Raw genomic sequence first — 20,303 nt, 5'->3', positions numbered from 1 at the left:
AAACCGAGAGGAGCGGGGAGAGGCCAAGAAAAAGCCCAGGAAGCCGGGGGGATGGGGGAGAGAAGATGCGGCCTAGGCTAAAAAGAAGCCAGGGCCTCGATTAAGGAGGTGGTCGGAAAAGGTGCGCAGGTGGTGGAACAGAGCAGCGGGAAACCTGGGGCCCTCCGGAATGAAAAAAAAAAAAAAAAAAAAAAAAAAAAAACGGGTGAAGGAGGAGAGACACTCAGGGAGGGAAGAAAAACGGGGCCCGAGGACAGGCCGGGGATGATGCAGCCTAGTCCGGGCAGAAGCCGGGGACTAAAGTAGAGGGAAAGGCCGGGAGAGGCAGAAAAAGGGGAAAAGAGGGACCTAACCAGGCCCCACAAATAAAATAATGAATCCCATCCCTTGGCCAGAAAGGGAGGAGGGAGGAGGGAGGGGGGGGGGGGGGTTTAACCCGGGGGACCTCTTGGGGCTGGGACGCAGGGTAGAATACTTACCGTCCAACGTTTCCAGGGCGCCGCAGGGTCACCCCTTCGGCAATCTCAACACTTAATTTGGATTGCCGGCGTGCCACTGCAGATGCAGTAATGGGGGACTAGGTGACCGGCATAGGCACTTCAAGTACGCGCCCGCAGTGGGTGCAACTAAAGTGGTAATCCACGATGGAGCCCCATCCTGCAGCAGACCGAGACCTGCAGAAGAAAAAATAAAAATAAAATATGAAAAGCAGCAAGACCTGCATAAAACAGGTCTCCTGCCTCCTACAGACACTAGACTAAAACGGATTAGCCTACTGGCTGTGGAGAGGGTATAGCCCACCTGGGCGGAGCCAACCATTTTGATATCTAGTGTCGCCTCCTAGTGGTAGCTGGCCATATACCCATGGTGCTGTGTCCTCCAATGACATGAACGAGAAAAAAAAAAAATCAGCATGTAATGAAAGTTAGATTTAGTTTTTTTTTTTTTATAATGTATAAAACTACAGTAGAAGCCAGCCATATAAGCCAGTCATAAACAATATTAAAACCACTCAGGAATTGTGTAACCTGCAGAAGTCTGCCGTTAGCTACCTGAGAAGCTCGGGGGAACTGGAACTCCCTGCTGTTCTGTGCTATTATAAAGTCACTCCTGACTGTAAATGGAGCGGCTCTGAGAATAGCGCTCACCTAATGAAGCTAACACAAGGCTATATTTATGGCTTTAATACAACTCCACTTACATTGGGTTTGTGCAGATTGTGGCCCCACTTACTTCACAAGAGCTAACCATTTACACACAGTTATTTTGTAAGGATGGGAACATTTACAAAAATATATAAAACATCTAATCTTCCATAATACACCCTTGCTACATGCCTATAAGAAGAATAGTAACATAGTATATAAGGCCAAAAAAAGACATCTGTCCATCCAGTTCGGCCTGTTATCCTGCAAGTTGATCCAGAGGAAGGCAAAAAAAAAAAAAAGTGAGGTACAAGCCAATTTTCCCAAGGGGAATGTCAGGTTTAAAGGGGTTATGTCACTTCAGCAAATGGATAGGTGATAACTATTAGATCGATAGGGGTCCTACTGCTGGGACCCCCACAAATCATGAAAACAGGGAACCCTGCAGTCCCCCTGAAATGAATGTAGTGGCTGGTAGGACCCCCACCGATCTAGTGGTCATCCCCTATCCTGTGTATAAGGGATAACCTCAAACAACCGGAATATCCCTTTAATACAAGGCACTCACTAATGTATTGCGATTGTCCATATTGCCTCCTTTGCTGGTTAATTTTTTCTATCACATTATACACTGCTCATTTCCTGGGGTTATGACCACCCTGCAATCCAGCAGCAGTGGCTGTGCTTGCACACTATAGGAAAAGGTGTCAGCCTATGTGCGCTCCCGTGGTCCCCGTGACGAGAGGGGCTAGGGCCTTTTCCTACAGTGTGTAAGTACGGAGACCACTGATGAGTTGTAGGATACAAGAAGTGTATAATCTGATAGAAAAATGAATGAAGTCAGCAAAGGAGGCAATATGGACAAATCACAATACATTAGTAAGTGCCTTGTATTAGCTTTCTCTACATGAAATGCAATTTGCTGAAGTGAGACAACCCCTTTAAGCACCCTTTTTCATATGACCCATCAGTGATTATGGAGACATCTAAGGTGGGCAATGAGGACATCCCTAGACATACAGTAGCTTATTAAGCTGACAGCCCTTTCTCTCAGGACTCCCTCATACTCAGCCATGAATGTGTATGTAATGGGGAGAAGAAGCTGCTGCCATTAATCTCTGGTAGTGGCTTATCTCCTCAGAGAAAAAAGGGATCGGGCAGAAACAAACAATCACTTGACCCGATCATTCCCTTCTCCTGGTATCATTGGTCAGGATTTGTGTCGGGTGCTCCCCACACAACGCAGACTGTCTGCCGCACCTGCCATTTTCATGTCAGGGTTAAGAGCCTTCTGCATAGACTGGCTGACCTCCACATACATTACATAGCCAGTGTGCCCAATTCAATAGAAACTGTAATGTTTTATTTTCCCTACAGATAAAAAACGAGATTTTTGTATAACTTACCAGTAAAATCTCTTTCTCGCTCTTTCCTTGGGGGACACAGAAGACCTTGGGTATAGCTCATCTCCCTAGGAGGCGTGACACTAAGTAAGAACTGTTAGCCCCTCCTCCACAGCTATACCCTCAGCCTGGAGAGAGAGACTGTCAGTTGCGTGTCCAAGTAGTGAAAACAAGGCAAAGTCCAAAAGTGGAACCAACAAGCCAACTACCCAACGGGTAAAACAAACCCGGAAACCGTGCAGAGAAGAACAAAGAATGGGTGGGTGCTGTGTCCCCCAAGGAAAGAGCGAGAAAGAGATTTTACTGGTAAGTTATACAAAAATCTCGTTTTCTCGCCCAGTTTCCTTGGGGGACACAGAAGACCTTGGGACGTTCAATAGCAGTCCAAGAGGGGAGGGACCACAGCACCAAGGCGAAGCACCCGAAGGCATCAAGAAACCGCCGCCTGCAGACCAGGCGGCCCAAGGCAGCAGACGCTGAAGCCCGAGTACGCACCCTGTAGAACCTGGTAAGGTGTGCAAGGAAGAAGTGACCGCCTTGCACAAATGCATGGCCGAAGCCTAATGCCTCTGACCCAGGAGGAACCGACAGCTCTGGTGAAATGAACGGTGACACCAAAAGCAGAACCCTGCCCTTGGTGCGGCAACCACAGCAATAGCCACTCTGAGAAAGAGGAGGAAAGCCACCCTGGATGCCGTCAACCTTTCGCGCGGACCTCCTGGAACCCAAGAGGCCGAACATAGACAAGAGTCGGAGATCTCCAAGTAAAAAACTGCAAGGTCCAAACACGTCCAAACCGGTGAAGTGTCCGTTCCCGGGGGTGGGAAGGGGAGGACGACTGCCTCGACGAAATGAAAGACAAACACCACCTTCAGAAGGAAGGAAGAGACGGAATGGAGAACAGCCCTGTCCTGGGGAAAGACAAAAGGCTCGGAACAAGAAGGGCCGCCACTCAGGCACCCGCCAGAGACACGATGGCTACAGAAACACAACCGTACAGGACAGAAGGAGTAGAGAGAACCACTGTAACGGCTCCAAGCGAAAGATTGGAGCGCCAAGAGCCCAGTATGTAGGTCCCAGGGCGGTACCGGAGGGCAGCACAAAGGAACCCAAGAGCCGCTCCACGGAAGAAGGTCCAGACAGGCCCAGAGGGCCGGGGAACGCTGAAAGAAGAAGGGCAGCGCTGACACCTGATACTTCAAGCGACAGAGTCCCAGTCCCAGTTCCAGGCCGGACTGGAGAAAAACAGAACCATGGAGAGAGAAAGGAAGAGCGGGGGAACGCCCAGCTTCCCACAGAACCCCAGGTAAAAACCTAAGTCCTCCAACAGATCCTGGACGAAACACGGCCAGGAGCGAACACTAGCGAGCCCACTAGAGTCGCCTGGGCAAGAGGGTGAAAACCCAATGATCAGGCGCAGACCAGTAACACGGGTAGAACGGTCGGTAGAACTGGTCCCGCCGGCCCCCGAGCAAGTTGTCCCGGATCCACCCTGAGTGGGGGAGCAGAAGGACAAACGGACAGGAACCGAAGGGTCCGTCCAGCAACCGCCAGATGCCAGGACAAGACAGGCTAAAACCCAAGCCGATGCAGTCACCACAGGAAGACGGACTACAGTCCCGGTGTGGGAGATCTGAAGACAATCTTGGCAAAAGGCAGTCCTCCGAAGCTACCGAGAAGGTAAGTCCATAGCAGAAACATTGCCTAGAATTGAAACCAAAAAAACAAAAACGCAATCTGCACCCAGCGGGAGGACAGAACGCCGTAGACCCGGTAACTAGGTACACAGCTAGTACAACCAGTGTGGACAAGGGGGACTCAAAGGGAACACCAGTACCATCCACATGAACAACCACGCTCTCCCCCGAGGGAAGGGCAGTGAAGGAACAGCCTCTGAAGCGCGGCCGGAACAGAAGCCACATCGGAGTGATCTGTACCGAGTGGGAGCCAAACCGACCGGCGAGAAAAGGCGGTCGAGACAGAGGCCGGCATCCTGAAGAACTCAAGGCGGAGGTCCTCCGGACCTGGGTAGGCGAGCACCCAAGAGAAGTTGGGTGACCTTCCCAAGAAGAGCAGCCCGAACCTGGTAGCAGATCAGACTGAAGCACCGAGGGCGCCAACCGGAAAGAATCATACCACACTGCACCCGAAGAGGAGGAAAAGGTACTAGGCGAGGGGACCGTAGTCCTGCCAGAGCCAACATAAAATGCGAAGGGCGCTGCAGACAGCACTCTCGACCATGTGACCACTAGCGCAGGGAAACAATGCCGCGGAAGGACGAATGGGTACGTATCTAGGAACCACGAACACTCCCCGGGCGGAAGGGCCAACGAAATGAGTGAGTACCACCCAGCTCGGTGCAGTAGCAAGCAGCAGAGCCCGTCTACTTAAATATAAGGTATTCATCTGTTGCTTATTGGACAACACCTTAGGCTCACACAGGTGGACAGAATGATCTCCTTAGAGAATAGTGCAAGGCTTGCTGCAAACACCGTCTCCCAAGAGAAAAAGTATGTCGCAGGGGGAAAGGAGGCATACGTACGAGTAGCCCCGTAAGCAGTGAGAAGGCTAACCCACCTACGGGACGAGAAGGCATACACGGCCCAAACAACGCACAAGAACGTCCGCTCACTGCAAAAATATCACTCAGCGAAGAAGGCCAGCCACAGAGTCCCACAGTATCTACGGAAGTGCAACTGAAAAGGAGTTATGCACAAGACTAGTAAGGTATGCGATAGAACGCAAACTGACCTCCTCGAAAGGGGGGGACATGTACCTGGCAAACTGCAGTCAGCAAGAGTGCAAGGGCCCGCCCCAAAAAGGGGGTGATGCCCAAGGTCGTAACTACGTCAGAGAAGTAGGGCATACCCTACTTCGCCCAGAAGGGCGCCATGCACATGGCCACACAGTATCCAGCAGGAACGCAGGAGGTCCACCTAGTGAAAGGGGGGTCATGCACAGGGCTATCCTAGCATTAAGTGAGTGTGCAACAATTCACCCAACACCGAAATTTTGTGAGAGTGCAACTACTCCACCAATGAAGGGGGAACATGAGCAAGTCCAGCACAGCACATACAAGGACAGCCTTGAATCCCGTGAGCGTGCAAAATTCCGCCCATGGAATGAGGGGTGGTCACGCACAAGGCCAGCACCGCATCCAATGGGAACACAAGCGTTCCACCCATGTTAGAAGGCCATGCTCAAGGCCAGCAATGTATCCGGTGAGAGTGTAGTATGCCGCCCAGAACACGAAGGGTGGGGGGGGGGGGCCATGCACATGGCCAGCATCGCATTCAGGGAGAGTGCGAGCAGCCGGTGAAAATGTGCGTATGTCACCTAAAGGAGGCATGCCCATGGCCGGCAGCGAATCCAGTGAGAGTGCGTACACCGCCCACGGAAGAGGGGTCATGCATATGGCCGGCAGCGGATCCAGAGAGAGTGCAAGCACCCCGCCATGCATAGGGTTCATGCACCTGGCCAACAACGTACCGGCGAGAGAACAACCACCGACCGAGGGAGTGTATGTATGCCGCCACCAGGGAAGGAGGCATGCCCAAGGCCGGCAGTGAATCCAATGAGAGTGCATCATACCGCCTATGGAAGGTGGTCATGCACATGGCTGGCAGTGAATCCAGTGAGAGTGCCGAATGCCGTCCACAGAAGGGAGTCATGCCTATGGCAGGCAGCGAATCCAGAGACAGTGCGGCGTTCCGCCTAAGGAAGGGGGTCGTGCACATGGCCAGCACCGAATCCGATGAGAGTGCAATATTCCGCCTAAGAAGGGGGTCATGCACATGATCGGCAACGAATCCAGTGAGAGTGTAGCGTTCCGCCTATGGAAGGGGTCACGCACATGGCCGGCAACGAATTGCCGTGTTCCACCTATGGAAGGTGGTCGTGCACATGGCCAGCACCGTATCCGGAGAAACTGCAGTAGGCCGCCAATGAAAGGGCGATCATGCACAAGGCCAACCCGCAGTTAAGGAGAGTGCAGTATCCCGCCAGGAGGGGGGTCCTGCACATGGCAGGCACCCTACAGAAAAGGCCGCATGCACTGACCAGCGCCGTAGCGCGGAGAGGGCAAAAAAGAAACCGCCTAGAAGGGGAAATGACCCTGGTAGCGCCGCAGCCGGGGAGCGCGACACCATGCCACCTATGGAAGGGGGGCATGTATACAGGCAGCACTCTGAGATGAGGCTGCAGTGTCCTGCGCAGCCCACAAGTCATATTAATAAATAATTTAATTTCTTTTTTTTTTTTTTGTTTAATTTATTTATTATAACCCAGCCTCACTGAGGCAGAAAGCCACACAGGCCCATCGGAAGCCGGCCTGTACCCAAGGGGTTAACAGGGATCCGGCCTGGGGGCGGCACTGCGATCCTCTGGGGGCGGGGGAACCTCCAGGCGGGAAGATTCGCGCCCGGAGAAGTTCCAGCCCCCTCCAACAGAGGCCCGAATTTTGCGGCCTAGCAGGCCGTGAAGCCGGGGTCTAAATTTTTAGCGGCGCCCGGCTGACCGGGGCCGCACAGTATTTAAAGTACCGGCCGGGCCTACGGAGCGGCACATACCGGCCGCGGGTGCCCACCCCGCGGGCCGGAAGCGCTGGGGACCCGGATAGAGTGGGATCGCTGCCGCGAAGTGTCGCCCAGGAGGGGAACAACATTTTGCGGCGCCCGGCCGACCGGAATGTTCCGACGGTCGGCCGGGGGCTGTTGAGGCATAGCGCTCATTTGTAGGCCGCGGTGCCCACCCGCTGTCGGAAGCGATGACCCGGCAGCCATTTCACCCCTGGAGCGGGCCCTTGGCCTAGAACAGCGCTCCATATGGCCGGCAGCCACAACCACCTTGCCCTTGGACCGGTGCCCGTGATGGGTCAGGGGCAGCAAGGCGCGGGCCCTCTGGCCCTGAAGCAGTGGCCGGTAAGAGGGAGGGGGACCCTGAGACCGGGTCTGTGAGGGTGGGAGGCCTGCATAACCCCTACGTCAGGGGCAGCTAGGTGCGAACCTCTGCAGCTCCCCAGGCATTCTTCTTGTCAGGGAGAAGGGTGCCAATGTCCTATGGAGGGGAGGAGAGGGAGCAGAATGTCGCCCTGTGGCAGCCAGGGGCCAGCCTAGGACTAGCAGGGACAAAAGGGTCCAGAGGCCCTGTCAGTATGGGGGTCAGGCACGCAGGAGACCGGGGTGGGGGGGGGGACGTAGGGCTGGAGAAGCCAATCTCTCACCACAGCCGTCTTCACCCTCGGTCCGTTCCAGCAGGGTCGCCCCTTCAGCTACTGGCACCGTAGTGGCAGGACGCTGGAAGAGGGACTTGGCGTGCGGGCGACCCTTGCGCTGGCGGGATGTAGGGGAGCTGGGCTGCCCTGATCCACCTTGCCTTCTGTGGGGGAGGCAGCAGTGCGGATGACCGGCACTGGCGCAGCTCGACCCCGGGAGAAACAGAGAGGTCTAGTGCGTCTCTGTTGTCCCTGATGTTCTGGAACAAAAAGAAAAGAAAAAAGTAAAAATCTAAAATTAAAACAAGGAGAAAACAGCCCTGCAGTAGCAGGGAGTGTCTTGCCTCCTTGGACACTAAGCTAAAAACTGGCAGCCTCTCTCCCAGGCTGAGGGTATAGCTGTGGAGGAGGGGCTAACAGTTCTTACTTAGTGTCACGCCTCCTAGGGAGATGAGCTATACCCAAGGTCTTCTGTGTCCCCCAAGGAAACTGGGCGAGAAAATAGCCATTAGACACTTCACTTGTCATTAAAGAGATATTCCTATCTAGACATTTATGATATATCCTCAGGAGGTGCCATAAATGTGCAATAAGAGCAGGTCCCAGAGATGGAACCCACACCTATTTCATGGACAGGTGGCCGCACGTATGTGGTTTTCTCCATTCACTGCTATGGGACTTCTGAAAATAGCAGTATGCTTACTATGTGCATAGACGTCCAGACGTAAGAGCTGCGCACATCAGCTTCTCATTTCTTCTGCTTTGTGGTAAAACTATAGGGTCTTGGAAAACCGAGCGAGCTGTTGAGCGCTTGTTGCGCCTAATGTACTAACACACAAATTATGCAGCTCTGAGCACCAATGTGTGAACACGCGCACTGCAGCGCTGAGGATAGAAATCACTGTATTCCCGCACCGATGCCATGTTTACAGCAGAAATAGCATAAGATAAGAATATATGGCAAATTCCCCTAAAAATGTTATGCTAGACCACCAACCTTTCAATACAAAGGGGAGGGGGGGGTTATCAAAAGGTAGTGGGATAAAAAAAAAAAAAAGTTTCAAGTTTTGGCACATATTTGCGCCATAATTTGGGGGGGTGTGGCAGGAGGAGACAGAGCCTCCCACAGCCAGTTGGATTTACTATAAGGCTACTTTCACACTAGCATTTCTATTTTCCGGTATTGAGATCCGTCATAGGGTCTCAATACTAGGAATCAACCGATTATCGGTTTTACCGATATTATTGGCCGATATTCAGGATTTTGAAAGTTATCGGCATCTCTTTTGCTGATATACAGATAACGTATGGGGAACAAGGATCGCGCTGCTGACAGCGCTCTTCGTGTTCTCTCAGCAGCACAGAGGAGAAGGAAGCAGTGTCTCCCTCCCACTGTGCTGCTGCAGCCAATGAGGGGAAGGAGGACAAGAGGCGGGGCTGTGGCCACTGTGCCACCAATGAAGATACCTCTCTCATTAATTCATATACAGGAGGCGGGAGCTGGCTGCAGAAGCACATAGCCGGCTCCCCACCTCTATGACAAGTAGCTGCAATCTACGGTAGTTAACCCCTCAAGTAACCCAACCTATTTCAGAAACTGCCAAAAGTTATAGCTCAGGTCTACGCCAGCCCCTACAGAGCGCCAGAGATGCGCCTAACTTATTAGGGGGCATCTGCCTCTTAATAAATTAGGTGCACCTCACTCCGGCACAGGGGGATCAAGACTGGCGTATGGGAATACCAGTCTTGAGAAATCTCTGCCACGCAGTGGTGTATCTTGGTTTTGTGCTGCCCTAGGCGAGACTAAACGCGGGCACCCCCCTAATATAAATTTGACCCACCCCTTCCTTGTTAAAAACAATGTGCAGCTAGAGTTAGTACAGTATTAATCCCTCCCTAATTCTCCCCCCTCTAACCACCCAACGGGTCCCAACCCCCTTACCCCAAAAAACAACTAAGTAATAAATTACTGTGAATTACTAGTAATTTAAGTACTTACAGTTTTTGAAGACAGCAGGCTCAGGGATCAGTGCATTGGTGGCCGGGGCCTGGCCTCAGTGTTCACGGTGACAGTGTGCAGGATCCGCTCTGCACTTGGAGGCGATAAGGCTCACCCTAGCGTTGCCGGCCTGTGACTCCACCTCCGTGTGACGTCACAACGGCAATGTGAGGACGCAAAAGGCAGGTGAGGTCAGGAGGAAGTCAGGAGGGGGAGGAAGTAAGTTTTTCAACTCCTTCACTATGCGGCGCCGGCAATGCCGCTCGCATAATGAAGGATCGGACAAGGGGCAAAAAATATATTTAGCATATTGTGTAACTATCACTAAGCAAACAAGGCATTTTGCCGCCCCCTTTTTCAAGTGCCGCCCTAGGCAAATGCCTTGTTTGCCTTGTGATAGATACACCCCTGCTGCCACGGAGTACAATGAATACACTTATTTCTTAGCTGTCCATATCTGCTAAGCCTCTGAACCTGAAATATGAAATCATTGGTAAAGTCGGAAAGGCATTTCCAGGAAACAAACTGAAAGAAATGTAATAAAATAAATTTACCTTTCTTGTGGGTTGTAAGAACTTATGATTGAGCCAGCCATTGCCCTAGTGCTGGCACTATCACTTGCAGCTCCAAGGCTGACAGAGTCTTTTTGGCATGTATCTTTCTGTACATCCGCCTGGACCTCCAGCCTGCAGAAATAGTAATATTAAAGGGGTTGTCCCATCTCAACATTTATGGCATATCACTAGGATATGCCAAAAAGTCAGACAGATGCGGCTTTCACCTCTAGGACCCGATCCCATTTCCAGAACCGGGCCCCCAAAGTGAAAGAGATCACACAGCGTATGTGCAGCTTCCTTTCCGTTTGCTGTAATGGGACTTTCGAAAATAGCCAAGCACGCCCTTGTCTATTTTCAGAATTCCAATAATCGGTGAATAGAGGGTGGCCTGTTCTGGAGCCAAGAGCAGATCCCAGAGGTGGCACCTGAGCCAGACATTTATGGCACATCCTAGCAATATGCCATAAATGTTGAGGTGGGACAACCCCTTTAAAACGGTAAAGCATGATTGTTCACACTTTTTTATTTATTTTTCCCCCCATCCAAAGTAGACATTGGGCTATTTTCCTGCTGTGTATTACTGCAAAAGCATACACTGGCATTGTCATTCATTGGCCCTCACAAAAATAAATATTGTGCATTCAAAATTTTTTTTTTTTTTACTGTATTGCTCTCAGTTTAGATGCATTGAAACAATATATAATAGTTGTGAAGGACATGGCCCAAAAAAAAAAATAATAATAATAATAATAATAATATTAGGGCCTAGATACAAGTCTAAAAAGTTATCTATTAAAGATGCCTGCAACATAATGCATAAAAACAAAATGCCTATGAATAACACACAGTGGCCCACATCTACTCTTGTGGCAGTGCCCGGGTTTTGGTATAAATTGTGCCAAATGTTTTTACTTTTTCTTTTATGACGGCAAACAAGCAAATAACCATAATTTACTGCATGGCTTCCAGGATGCATAGCTTTGTAAGGAAGCTTGAGATATGCCATTTGGCACCAAAATTCTGTCGCAAAACAAGCCAACTAATAGGTGGTATAAAGTCAGACTAGACACTGTAAAGGGTCACCAGATTTATCTTCCAGCATCAGACACCATGATAAATCTGGCGGTTTTGGCTGTTCTAACTTTACACCGTAACTATTATTTGCGATTTAGTGAATCTCTCTCAGTATTCTATTATGGGGTCATTTTATAAACAGTTTCCAATTTGTTTGTAGGCACGGACCAGAATTTTAACTTTGAAATATGCAGACAATTACAGCTCCTTAAAAATAAAAAAATTCCAGGCTTTAGACTAGTCATAAGACTGTACCGAATTGCCGGAGTATTAATTGGACCCAATTTATCAAGACTAACAGAAAAACCGGCCTTGTTGTCCACATTAACCAATCAGAGCTCAGCTTTCATTTCCTAATACCTTGGGAGATGAATGCACCAATGTCATTGGAAACAAGACATGTTTCATGGTAAACAGTGTTGATAAATGAGGCCCCAGGTATTTCACTAAACATTTCTAGAAACCTACACTAAAAATTACCTGCAGTACTTGGCTCTGCCTCCACTCAGCATTCCACCAGTTAATGTCCCACCAGTTAAAGTACCGCCAGAGAGAGCTGCAAAGCTGGCAGTTTCACTGTAGTTTCCTTGTAGAACACTAAGTCCATCGGTGGGGCTTCCACTGGTGCTCAGGACACTAGTAAGGCCCTCCATGCTGCTTTCCCCAATACTTGGGTTTTTCAGTGCTCGCCAGGCATCTGCCACTAAAAGCAAAACAATAAGGCATCAATGACAGGACAAGAGGACCTGTCATGTCTTCACAGACCTGGACCTGGCTGCATACCTTTACAGCCGGATGTTCACTGGCTTTCTTCTAGTTGCCCCCAATACTAGGGAACGGTCTCCACGGTCCAATGTCAATGGAACGTAACTTCAGCAATTGATACTGGGAGGTGGAGACCGCCAACATGACAATTCACTGTTATCAGACACCTTTGTGTGGGAACTGGGATGGGGGGCAGATGCCGCTTCGTAAATAAGGCACATCTCCGGAAATTATGGTGCAAATATACCATGTGCTATAATCTGCGACATTGTTATAAAATGTTTGTAAATGTCTACTAACAGCTCATTATAGAGTCAAATGGTGTCATCTTTGTTTCACCACTACAGATGCCCCAATTGAAAGTACACTCCTCATGATGTAGTGAAACACTTGTACACATTACCTGTGATGGGCCCATCTTCCTCAAAGTCAATTTTGACCCCTTTTCCATTAGCCGTGCTAACGCCACATCCTCCGCCACGACATAAGGAAACTGGCACCACTCCATACACATAAGCTAGCATAATGGGAACACCAATGCCTGGAAAGATACAGAGACCACCACAAGGTCAGACCACAATTTTAGACTGGTTTGTAATTTTTCTTTTCCCGATCCCTCTAACTTACCAACACTGACTGCTGCCACCACAGGAGATGCAATAACGGATAAGATAACTCCTCCGGTCACAGCCAAATTTTTCTTGTGCTTGGAGGTCTTTTTGTTCTCAAAGCGGCCATGGATCTGCAGAGAGATAACAGCTAGCAAAATGAAATACACAGGTGTCCTCTGTGTATCGAGAATAATGTTACTCGTAATTATCAGAATGATAGAGAAAAGGGTGGATGTGGCGAGAAACAAAGATGAGAGAGACACCTATGGTAGCTTTTATTAAGTTTCATGATGGATGTTCAATAAGTTATCTAACTGTGCCAACTGAAATGCCTAATTCATCAGTTATAACACAGACCAGACAATCTTCTATAATCATGGCCTCCACTTTACGGCACATTTCCTCTGAAGATGCTTTGACAGGTCACCCTGAATGGGGGTCATCTTCAATTTATTTCCTACCCCATTTAAACTGCTTGGCCAAAAACTTTACTTGGTAGTAGGAAGGTGCATCATCACCATATATAGCAATCATCCTTTCATGGATTTCTTTAGGCTTCTTTTCTTCCGTTGTAAGGAATTTAATCACAGAATGAAGCTCCAAATCCCTCACTTTCTTTGTAGACCCGCACTGTACTGTACTTGCCTTCCTGTCACTTCCAGTGCTTTCATCAGACTGAACTGCTACCGTGTGTGTTGTATGACCAGACATGCCTCAACCTGCACAGACAAGCTCAGCTCTCTAACATGGACAGAACATGCTGGGGTAGATAAGTTATTTCACCGGGAAACGCTCCCCACGCTTGGAGGAGTTCTCTGCTCACAGCTGTAGGGACCTTAGCTACATCATCGCAGTAAAGGACCGCCACCTGGGCACTTGCATAAGAGACCCCAGCAGAATAAAACTTCATTTTCTTGGTTCTGCTAATAATAAAAAGCTAGGATAAAAGCATGATTAACCCCTTAAGGACTTGAGCCGTACCGGTATGGCATGGTTCCCGAGTACTTAAGGACCCATGATGTACCGGTACGTCATGTGTTGTTCCGATCACCGCCGCCTGCTCAAATCATTGAGCAGGCACCTTGGCTAAATGCCCGGGGGGGGGGGCACACACACACCCCCCCCCCCCCCCCCCCCCCCCCCATGTCGGCGATCACTGCAAACCGCAGGTCAATTCAGACCCGCGGTTTGCGGCGGTGATCGGGAGTGCCATCGGGTCCCCATGTGGCTGTAGGGGGGACCCGATGGCATGGAAGGCAGCGCGATGCCTAAGGAAGGCATTGCGCTGTCTTCCGGTGACGAGCCTGTGAGATCCAGCCCCCTGTAAAGGATTAGACCCCCAAAAGTTCAAGTCCCAAAAGGGACAAAAAAAAAAAAAAAAAGTTTCGAGTAAAAATAAACAAAAACTTAATTTTCCCCAAATAAAGTTAAAAAAAAAAAAAAAAAAAATAGGGAAAAAAATAAATAAAAATACATATTAGGTATCGCCGCGTCCGTATCGACCGGCTCTATAAAACATATCAGATGACCTAACCCCTCAGATGAACACCGTAAAAAATTTAAACCGTGCTAAACAATTTTTTTTGTCACCTTACATCACAAAAAGCATGTATTATAGAAGTAGAGAAATTGAAACTTGGAAATTTGCAATTACTTTTACACATTTTTGGTAAATTTGGTTTTTTTATAATTAAAAATTAATATTTTTTTACTTCATTTTACCAGTGTCATGAAGTACAATATGTGACGAAAAAAACTCTCTCAGAATGGCCTGGATAAGTCAAAGCGTATTAAAGTTATCACCACTTAAAGTGACACTGGTCAGATTTGTAAAAAATGGCCGGGTCTTTAAGGCGAAATAGGGCTGAGTCCTTAAGGGGTTAATCACCTTGCCCCCAACCCCTACCCTAGTTTTGCAGGGTCAGAGTTACTTTAAAGCGTACCTAAACTTCCAAATAAATTTTGTGAAAACCTTCTCTAAAATGTCATAAAATAATTTTTTGTAATATACTTTTATTTTACTTTTTCTACAAAATAGGCACCTGAAGTTCAGATGTCTATAGTGCTCTGGAATCCGTACACTCATACACTGCCGACAGGTCAAAGGTGTACGAATTCCTCCGCAGGGCGGCAGCCAGTGATGTATAGGCACAGACACTGCTGCTCCTGCCTGTACCAGCTCCACTTGATAAAAGCTCTGCATAGCACATAGCCATGCCCAGGCTTTAGTGGAGTGAGCACAGGCAGGACAGCAATTTGCTATGCAGAACTCCTGGAGCCATTGGTTATGTGCTATGCAGAGCTCGTACAGGCAGGGCAGCATAAATCAAATAATATAAAATCATAAATATATAAGAACTCGTAGCAGAAGGACCCGGCTTCGCACGGGTATATTTCATCTATTTCATTTAATGTTTGTGTGTGTCGTTAAAAGATACACAGTATCCACTAGAACAGTGACATCTACCATACCCCGCCCCTTTAACAGTGACCTCAACAGTGGCCTGCCCCCTTAACCGTAATATCCACGGCGCCCTACACTTTAAAGGGTCCATTTACATGTCCATAGAATGGGTCCGGATCAGTTACGCAATTATGCGGAACGGGTGCGGACCCATTCATTTTCAACGGGGCCGGAAGAGATGTTGACAGCACACAGTGAAAAAAAAATATAGAACATGTCCTATTCTTGTCCGCCGCTGCGGACAAGAATAGACATTTCTATTGGGGTGCCGGCCGGATCCTCAAAACACTGCGGACGTGTGAATGGACCCTAAAACGTGACCTCTACAGCGGCCGCCCCTTTATTAGTGACCTCCACAGTACCCCGTTTCGTTAACAGCGATTTCCACAATAACCCACCCCCTTAACAGTGACCTCCACAGAGCTCCGTTCTCTTAAAATGTGACCTCTACAACACCCTGTCCCGTTAACAGTGACCTCTACAGCATCCCGCCCCTTAACACTGACCTCCATAGCAGACAGTCTCCTTCACTGTGGCCTCCACCGTTCCCTGACCCCTTAAAGAGGCAGGCACTGTGGAGGTCTCTGTTAACAGTGACCCCCACAGCATCCCGCACCCGTAACAGTGACCTCCACAGTACCCCATCTCCTTAACAGTAATTTCCACAACACCCAGTCCCCTTAACAGTGGCCTCTACAGCAATCTGCCCCTTAACACTGTGAGCCCCACAGCAGCCTGCCCCTAGGGCGGACAGTCCGGCTTTCAGACTCCCTGTCATCCATCCGGCACTGGGCCTGGACGGACAAAAGGATGTCCTTTTGAACAGCTCACTCTCAGACAGCAGCACTGTGCTGTCTGAGCGTGAGCTGCAGGGAGAAAGTCACCCTCCCTCCCACCCCTGCAGCTGACAGAAGTAGATTTTTACCTTCATTTTTTGAATCCCCATCGGCTGCGGAGTAGGAGGGGCATGGCCTAACCGAGCCGGGGGCAAGCCTTAGCGGGACCTGGGGGCGGGGTTTTTAAGTCCGTCTTTTGAGGGTGGCCTGAACCCTACCTGCCTCCTGAACTGTGAGCTCCACAGCACTCTGAAACCTTAACAGTGTCATCCACAGCGCCCTGCCCCTTTAAAGCTGGCCTACAGCAGTGAGGACAAATGGCTGCGTTGTTATGGAAACCTGGTGTAAAACTGTATGTGGAGACTAAGGGCCTGCGAGCTTCTAATGGCTGATAAGGGTTATGTGACCAGGCTTCTATTGGCTAATGCATTTTTGGGGGTGAATATCTCAGGAATGGTACATCCTAGAGAGCTGGTCTAAAACCTTCCTGGACACCAGATGTTCCTGTGTGCCAAATTTCGTGATTGTAAATGCGACAGTGCGGATTCCTTTAGCGGACATAAACTCAGCTTTATATATTAGATTCTCAATGGGAGACTACAGTAAGGGGTTTGTATCTAAGGTAGTCTCAGTATAATAGTAGGTGGAGGACTGGAACGTCTCACAGAATGACTGCTACATTCATCTCTTGACAGGCTTAAATAAACACCACCCCTCACTATTCCCTGATGTGACAGTGAGACTGTTTACCATGTTAATAACTCAGAGATGAAGGAAAAGACAGGACAGGACTTAATGGTCACTCATTTTTCCTAAAACTTTTGATAGGTCAAAGAGCCATATCAAAAATTTAGATCTGTGGTGTTTGAGAACCAAGACGCTACAATCCCTAAAACAAGAGGACGCTGGTACGAGGCAGGCTCCATAGAAGTCCATGGGACCGTATCGATCCCGAGAAGAGAAACAGTGTGATATGCGCGCACTTAATTTGTTCTAGGGATTGTGAGGGTCAGCACTCAGACCCTACAGATCTAAACTTTTGAAAAGTCTCTATGACCTATAAAAAAAAATTGGGACCCTTTAATACACATTGCCCCTCCAGAATAACATCCACCTGTTTTTACCTTTAAAAAAAAAAATGCATGGAATATTCACATATGGGTTGTTAAAGAGGTATTCCGGCGACATGCAAGGAAAATCTAGAAGGATTCCTGCTAAAATGTACACAAATGATAATTTTTCACCATGATGTAAAAAACTAACCTTTCTCCCGACGTAAACTGGAATCCCTATGACCATGGCAGGAATGGCAATGCCAGCGATCAGGGATATGCCCACTGGAGCACCAATCAGTGTTCCTAATTGCCAAATAATTTTCTTCTTCTTGCTCCATGGCTTTTTACCCCAAAATGTGCAACCTGAGGGGCTGTAAGAGATTATATGTAAAGATTATGTTATCACATCAGCGAACGCCTGACTCCTGGGCATTTAATATTGTAAATTATTAAATAATTACCTGAGGTAGTGTAGATCAGAGATCTCCTTCATACACAGCCAGCAGAATTCACAGCCACAAACGGCACAGGTCATGTGATTACAACTCCCATCATTCATCTTGATGATGTAAGCACTACATCTGGGGCAAGATTTCATGTCGTCAGCTGAAAAAAAAAAAAAAAAGGCAGTAGCCAGTATACTCTTTTTGGAGGGTCCGAATCCACCAGCTTCTGTAAACCCATCACCCCAATGCCCAATAAACCCTAAAAATACATACCTGAACCGGATTCCTGACCATAGCTGATGCCCGAGGGGTGCTTCCGGCGCACACCAAATAAAGGTGCCCGCTGCTGGCGGGCCATGTCACATGTTTGATTTGGGTGCCACACATGTTTGCAGTGGTAACAAAATTCTGTTTGGCAGCCTTCTCTCTCACAAACCAGCCTGGGGCAGCTGGCACAACCATAGGCAATAACTGCGTACCTAAAATACAATGCAATAGGGTCAAACCCAAACACGATGGAAGAAAAGGAGCATGGGTATAGTCTTGCTTTGCCTTCCCTATCTCTCTACATTTAGAGAACTCTAATGACAGCAGCATCGAGCGTAGGGCAAACCGCAGCCGAGACTGTTGGATGCATACAGATACACATATAAGGTAAATGGAACGTCCGTAAATGTAAAACTAAAAAACTTTTACTTTAAGGCAATGTCACCATGACAGCCACAGGGCTACCCGAAGCATCACATCTATACTCCCACTGGAGGCTCCCTAATGAACGATCTCTGCGCTGTTTGCTACACGGCAGTCTAAAAATGTTCTGGCCACTGCTTAGCAACACAGCGCTGTCAGCCTCCCACCGAGACATGTCTACTGCGACCAGTGGGAGCTAAAACCCAGCAAGGGGTTGGCCCAAGATTAGATAAACATGGCTGCTTTCTTCCACAAACAGTGCTACGGCCTGTCCACGGATTGCGCGATACTGCTGCTCAGCGTCATTAAAGGGGTTGTCAGAGATGATTAAAAAACGCGGACAAGCCCCTGAGCAGTCTAGATTCTAGACTAAAAAGGTCATTAAATTTATCTGTTTCTGCCGATCCTGCTGCTTGTTCACAAACTACGCAGTGATGTGCCGGTAAATGGAATGTGACCACTGCAGCCAATCACTGTCCTCAGCTGTGGGCTGCTCAGGACAGCGATTGGCTGCATAGGTCAGTTTGTACACAAACAGCAGTATTGGCAATGCTGGAGAAAGAGGTAATTGTAGTATTTTTTTTAGGCCATTTGGAGGCTTGTCCAAAATGGTATTTATTTTGAATCACCCCTTTAAAGAGGACCTTTCACTACTCTACAAACTAAAAACTAACTATACCTGTGGGCAGAGCGGCGCCCAGGGGTCCCCCTGCACTTACTAGTATGCCTGGGCGCCGCTCCGTTCGCCCGGTATAGGCTCCGGTGTCTGCGCTCCCTCTGACTGATTTCTTGTAGGAGGCGTGTCCCTTGCTGCACTGCTGGCCAATCGCAGCGCACAGCTCATAGCCAGGCTATGCACTGCAGCAAGGGACACGCCTCCTACAAGAAATCAGTCAGAGGGAGCGCAGACACCGGAGCCTATACCGGGCGAACGGAGCGGCGCCCAGGCATACTACTAAGTGCAGGGGGACCCCTGGGCGCCGCTCTGCCCACAGGTATAGTTAGTTTTTAGTTTGTAGAGTAGTGAAAGGTCCTCTTTAACTTAGGTCTCATGCACAAAACTGTATTTTTGTTCCGCATCTGACCCGTATTTTTTGAGGATTGAATGCGCATCCATTCATTTCGATGGGCTGTGGAAAACGCATCTGTGCCGCAAATTATAGAACATGTCCTAGTCTTATCCGTTTTGTGGACAGGAATAGGCAGTTTTACAACTGGGACCGTGAGATGCACACGGACCGCATCCTTATTTCGCAGATCCGCAATTTGCAGACAGCAAAACAGATACGGTCATGTGCAGGAGACCTTATATGGAGTCAAACTGGAAAACCACACAAGCCATGGATAAGTGTAATCCTGTACAAGCCCTTTAATTAATGCATACAGGGCTGCATTTTACACAAGATAAGTTCCCTATAATGGGCTATGGGCATGCCTATGACCAGTTAGGACAATAGTATGGGGAGCCCACTGTAGGCCTCTGAAAACCACAGCCCCAGAGGCTGTCCGCTGCTTCTGCAGTCTCTGAGGTGTCAAAAGGGTTGTCCAAGTTATTTTACCTGAAGACCTATCCTTAGGTCACAGGCATCTTAAAGGGGTTTTCTGGTAATAACGATTTTTAGCAAGTGCCTGCAGCCTACCCGTGAAACTGTAGATTTATACTTACCTGCTTTACAACACGCCGGTCCTCGGCGCTGCCTCTGCTTTCTCCAGAAGAGTCATACTTTCCTTCTCCACACTGCTGCGGTGGTCCATGCTGCCTCCGCTCCCTCCATCTTCCGGTCCTGGCGAGGTTTACATGCGGAAGGGCATAGACATGGTCACATGCACTGCTCCAGCCAATGACTGGCTTCAGCAGTGATGTGGTCACAAGTAGCTGTGGCCAGTCATTGGCTGAAGCAGTGCAAGTGACCATGTCTATGCCCTTCCGCATGTAAACATAGCCAGGACCGGAAGATGGAGGCAGCATGCACCACAGGCAGCGGTGTGGAGCAGGTAAGTATGAATCTTGTTTCAGGGGGCAGGCTGCAGGAACTCGCTAAAAAA

At 49.0% G+C, this 20,303-nt stretch overlaps 1 protein-coding gene across 1 annotated transcript in view; it reads right to left on the bottom strand.

The window, feature by feature from the left end:
* Window positions 1-20,303, bottom strand: part of RNF19B (ring finger protein 19B) — a 30,857-nt gene that overhangs the window by 8,158 nt on the left and 2,396 nt on the right. The window contains 7 exon segments of the mRNA XM_044286433.1: window positions 10,314-10,445; window positions 11,871-12,093; window positions 12,559-12,696; window positions 12,783-12,897; window positions 17,330-17,492; window positions 17,583-17,727; window positions 17,841-18,046. Of these exon segments, the coding sequence (XP_044142368.1) occupies window positions 10,314-10,445; window positions 11,871-12,093; window positions 12,559-12,696; window positions 12,783-12,897; window positions 17,330-17,492; window positions 17,583-17,727; window positions 17,841-18,046 (1,122 nt within the window).

This window comes from Bufo gargarizans, chromosome 3 (genome assembly GCF_014858855.1).
Source record: "Bufo gargarizans isolate SCDJY-AF-19 chromosome 3, ASM1485885v1, whole genome shotgun sequence".
Taxonomy (NCBI): domain Eukaryota; kingdom Metazoa; phylum Chordata; class Amphibia; order Anura; family Bufonidae; genus Bufo; species Bufo gargarizans.
This window is presented reverse-complemented; position numbering and strand designations above follow the sequence as displayed.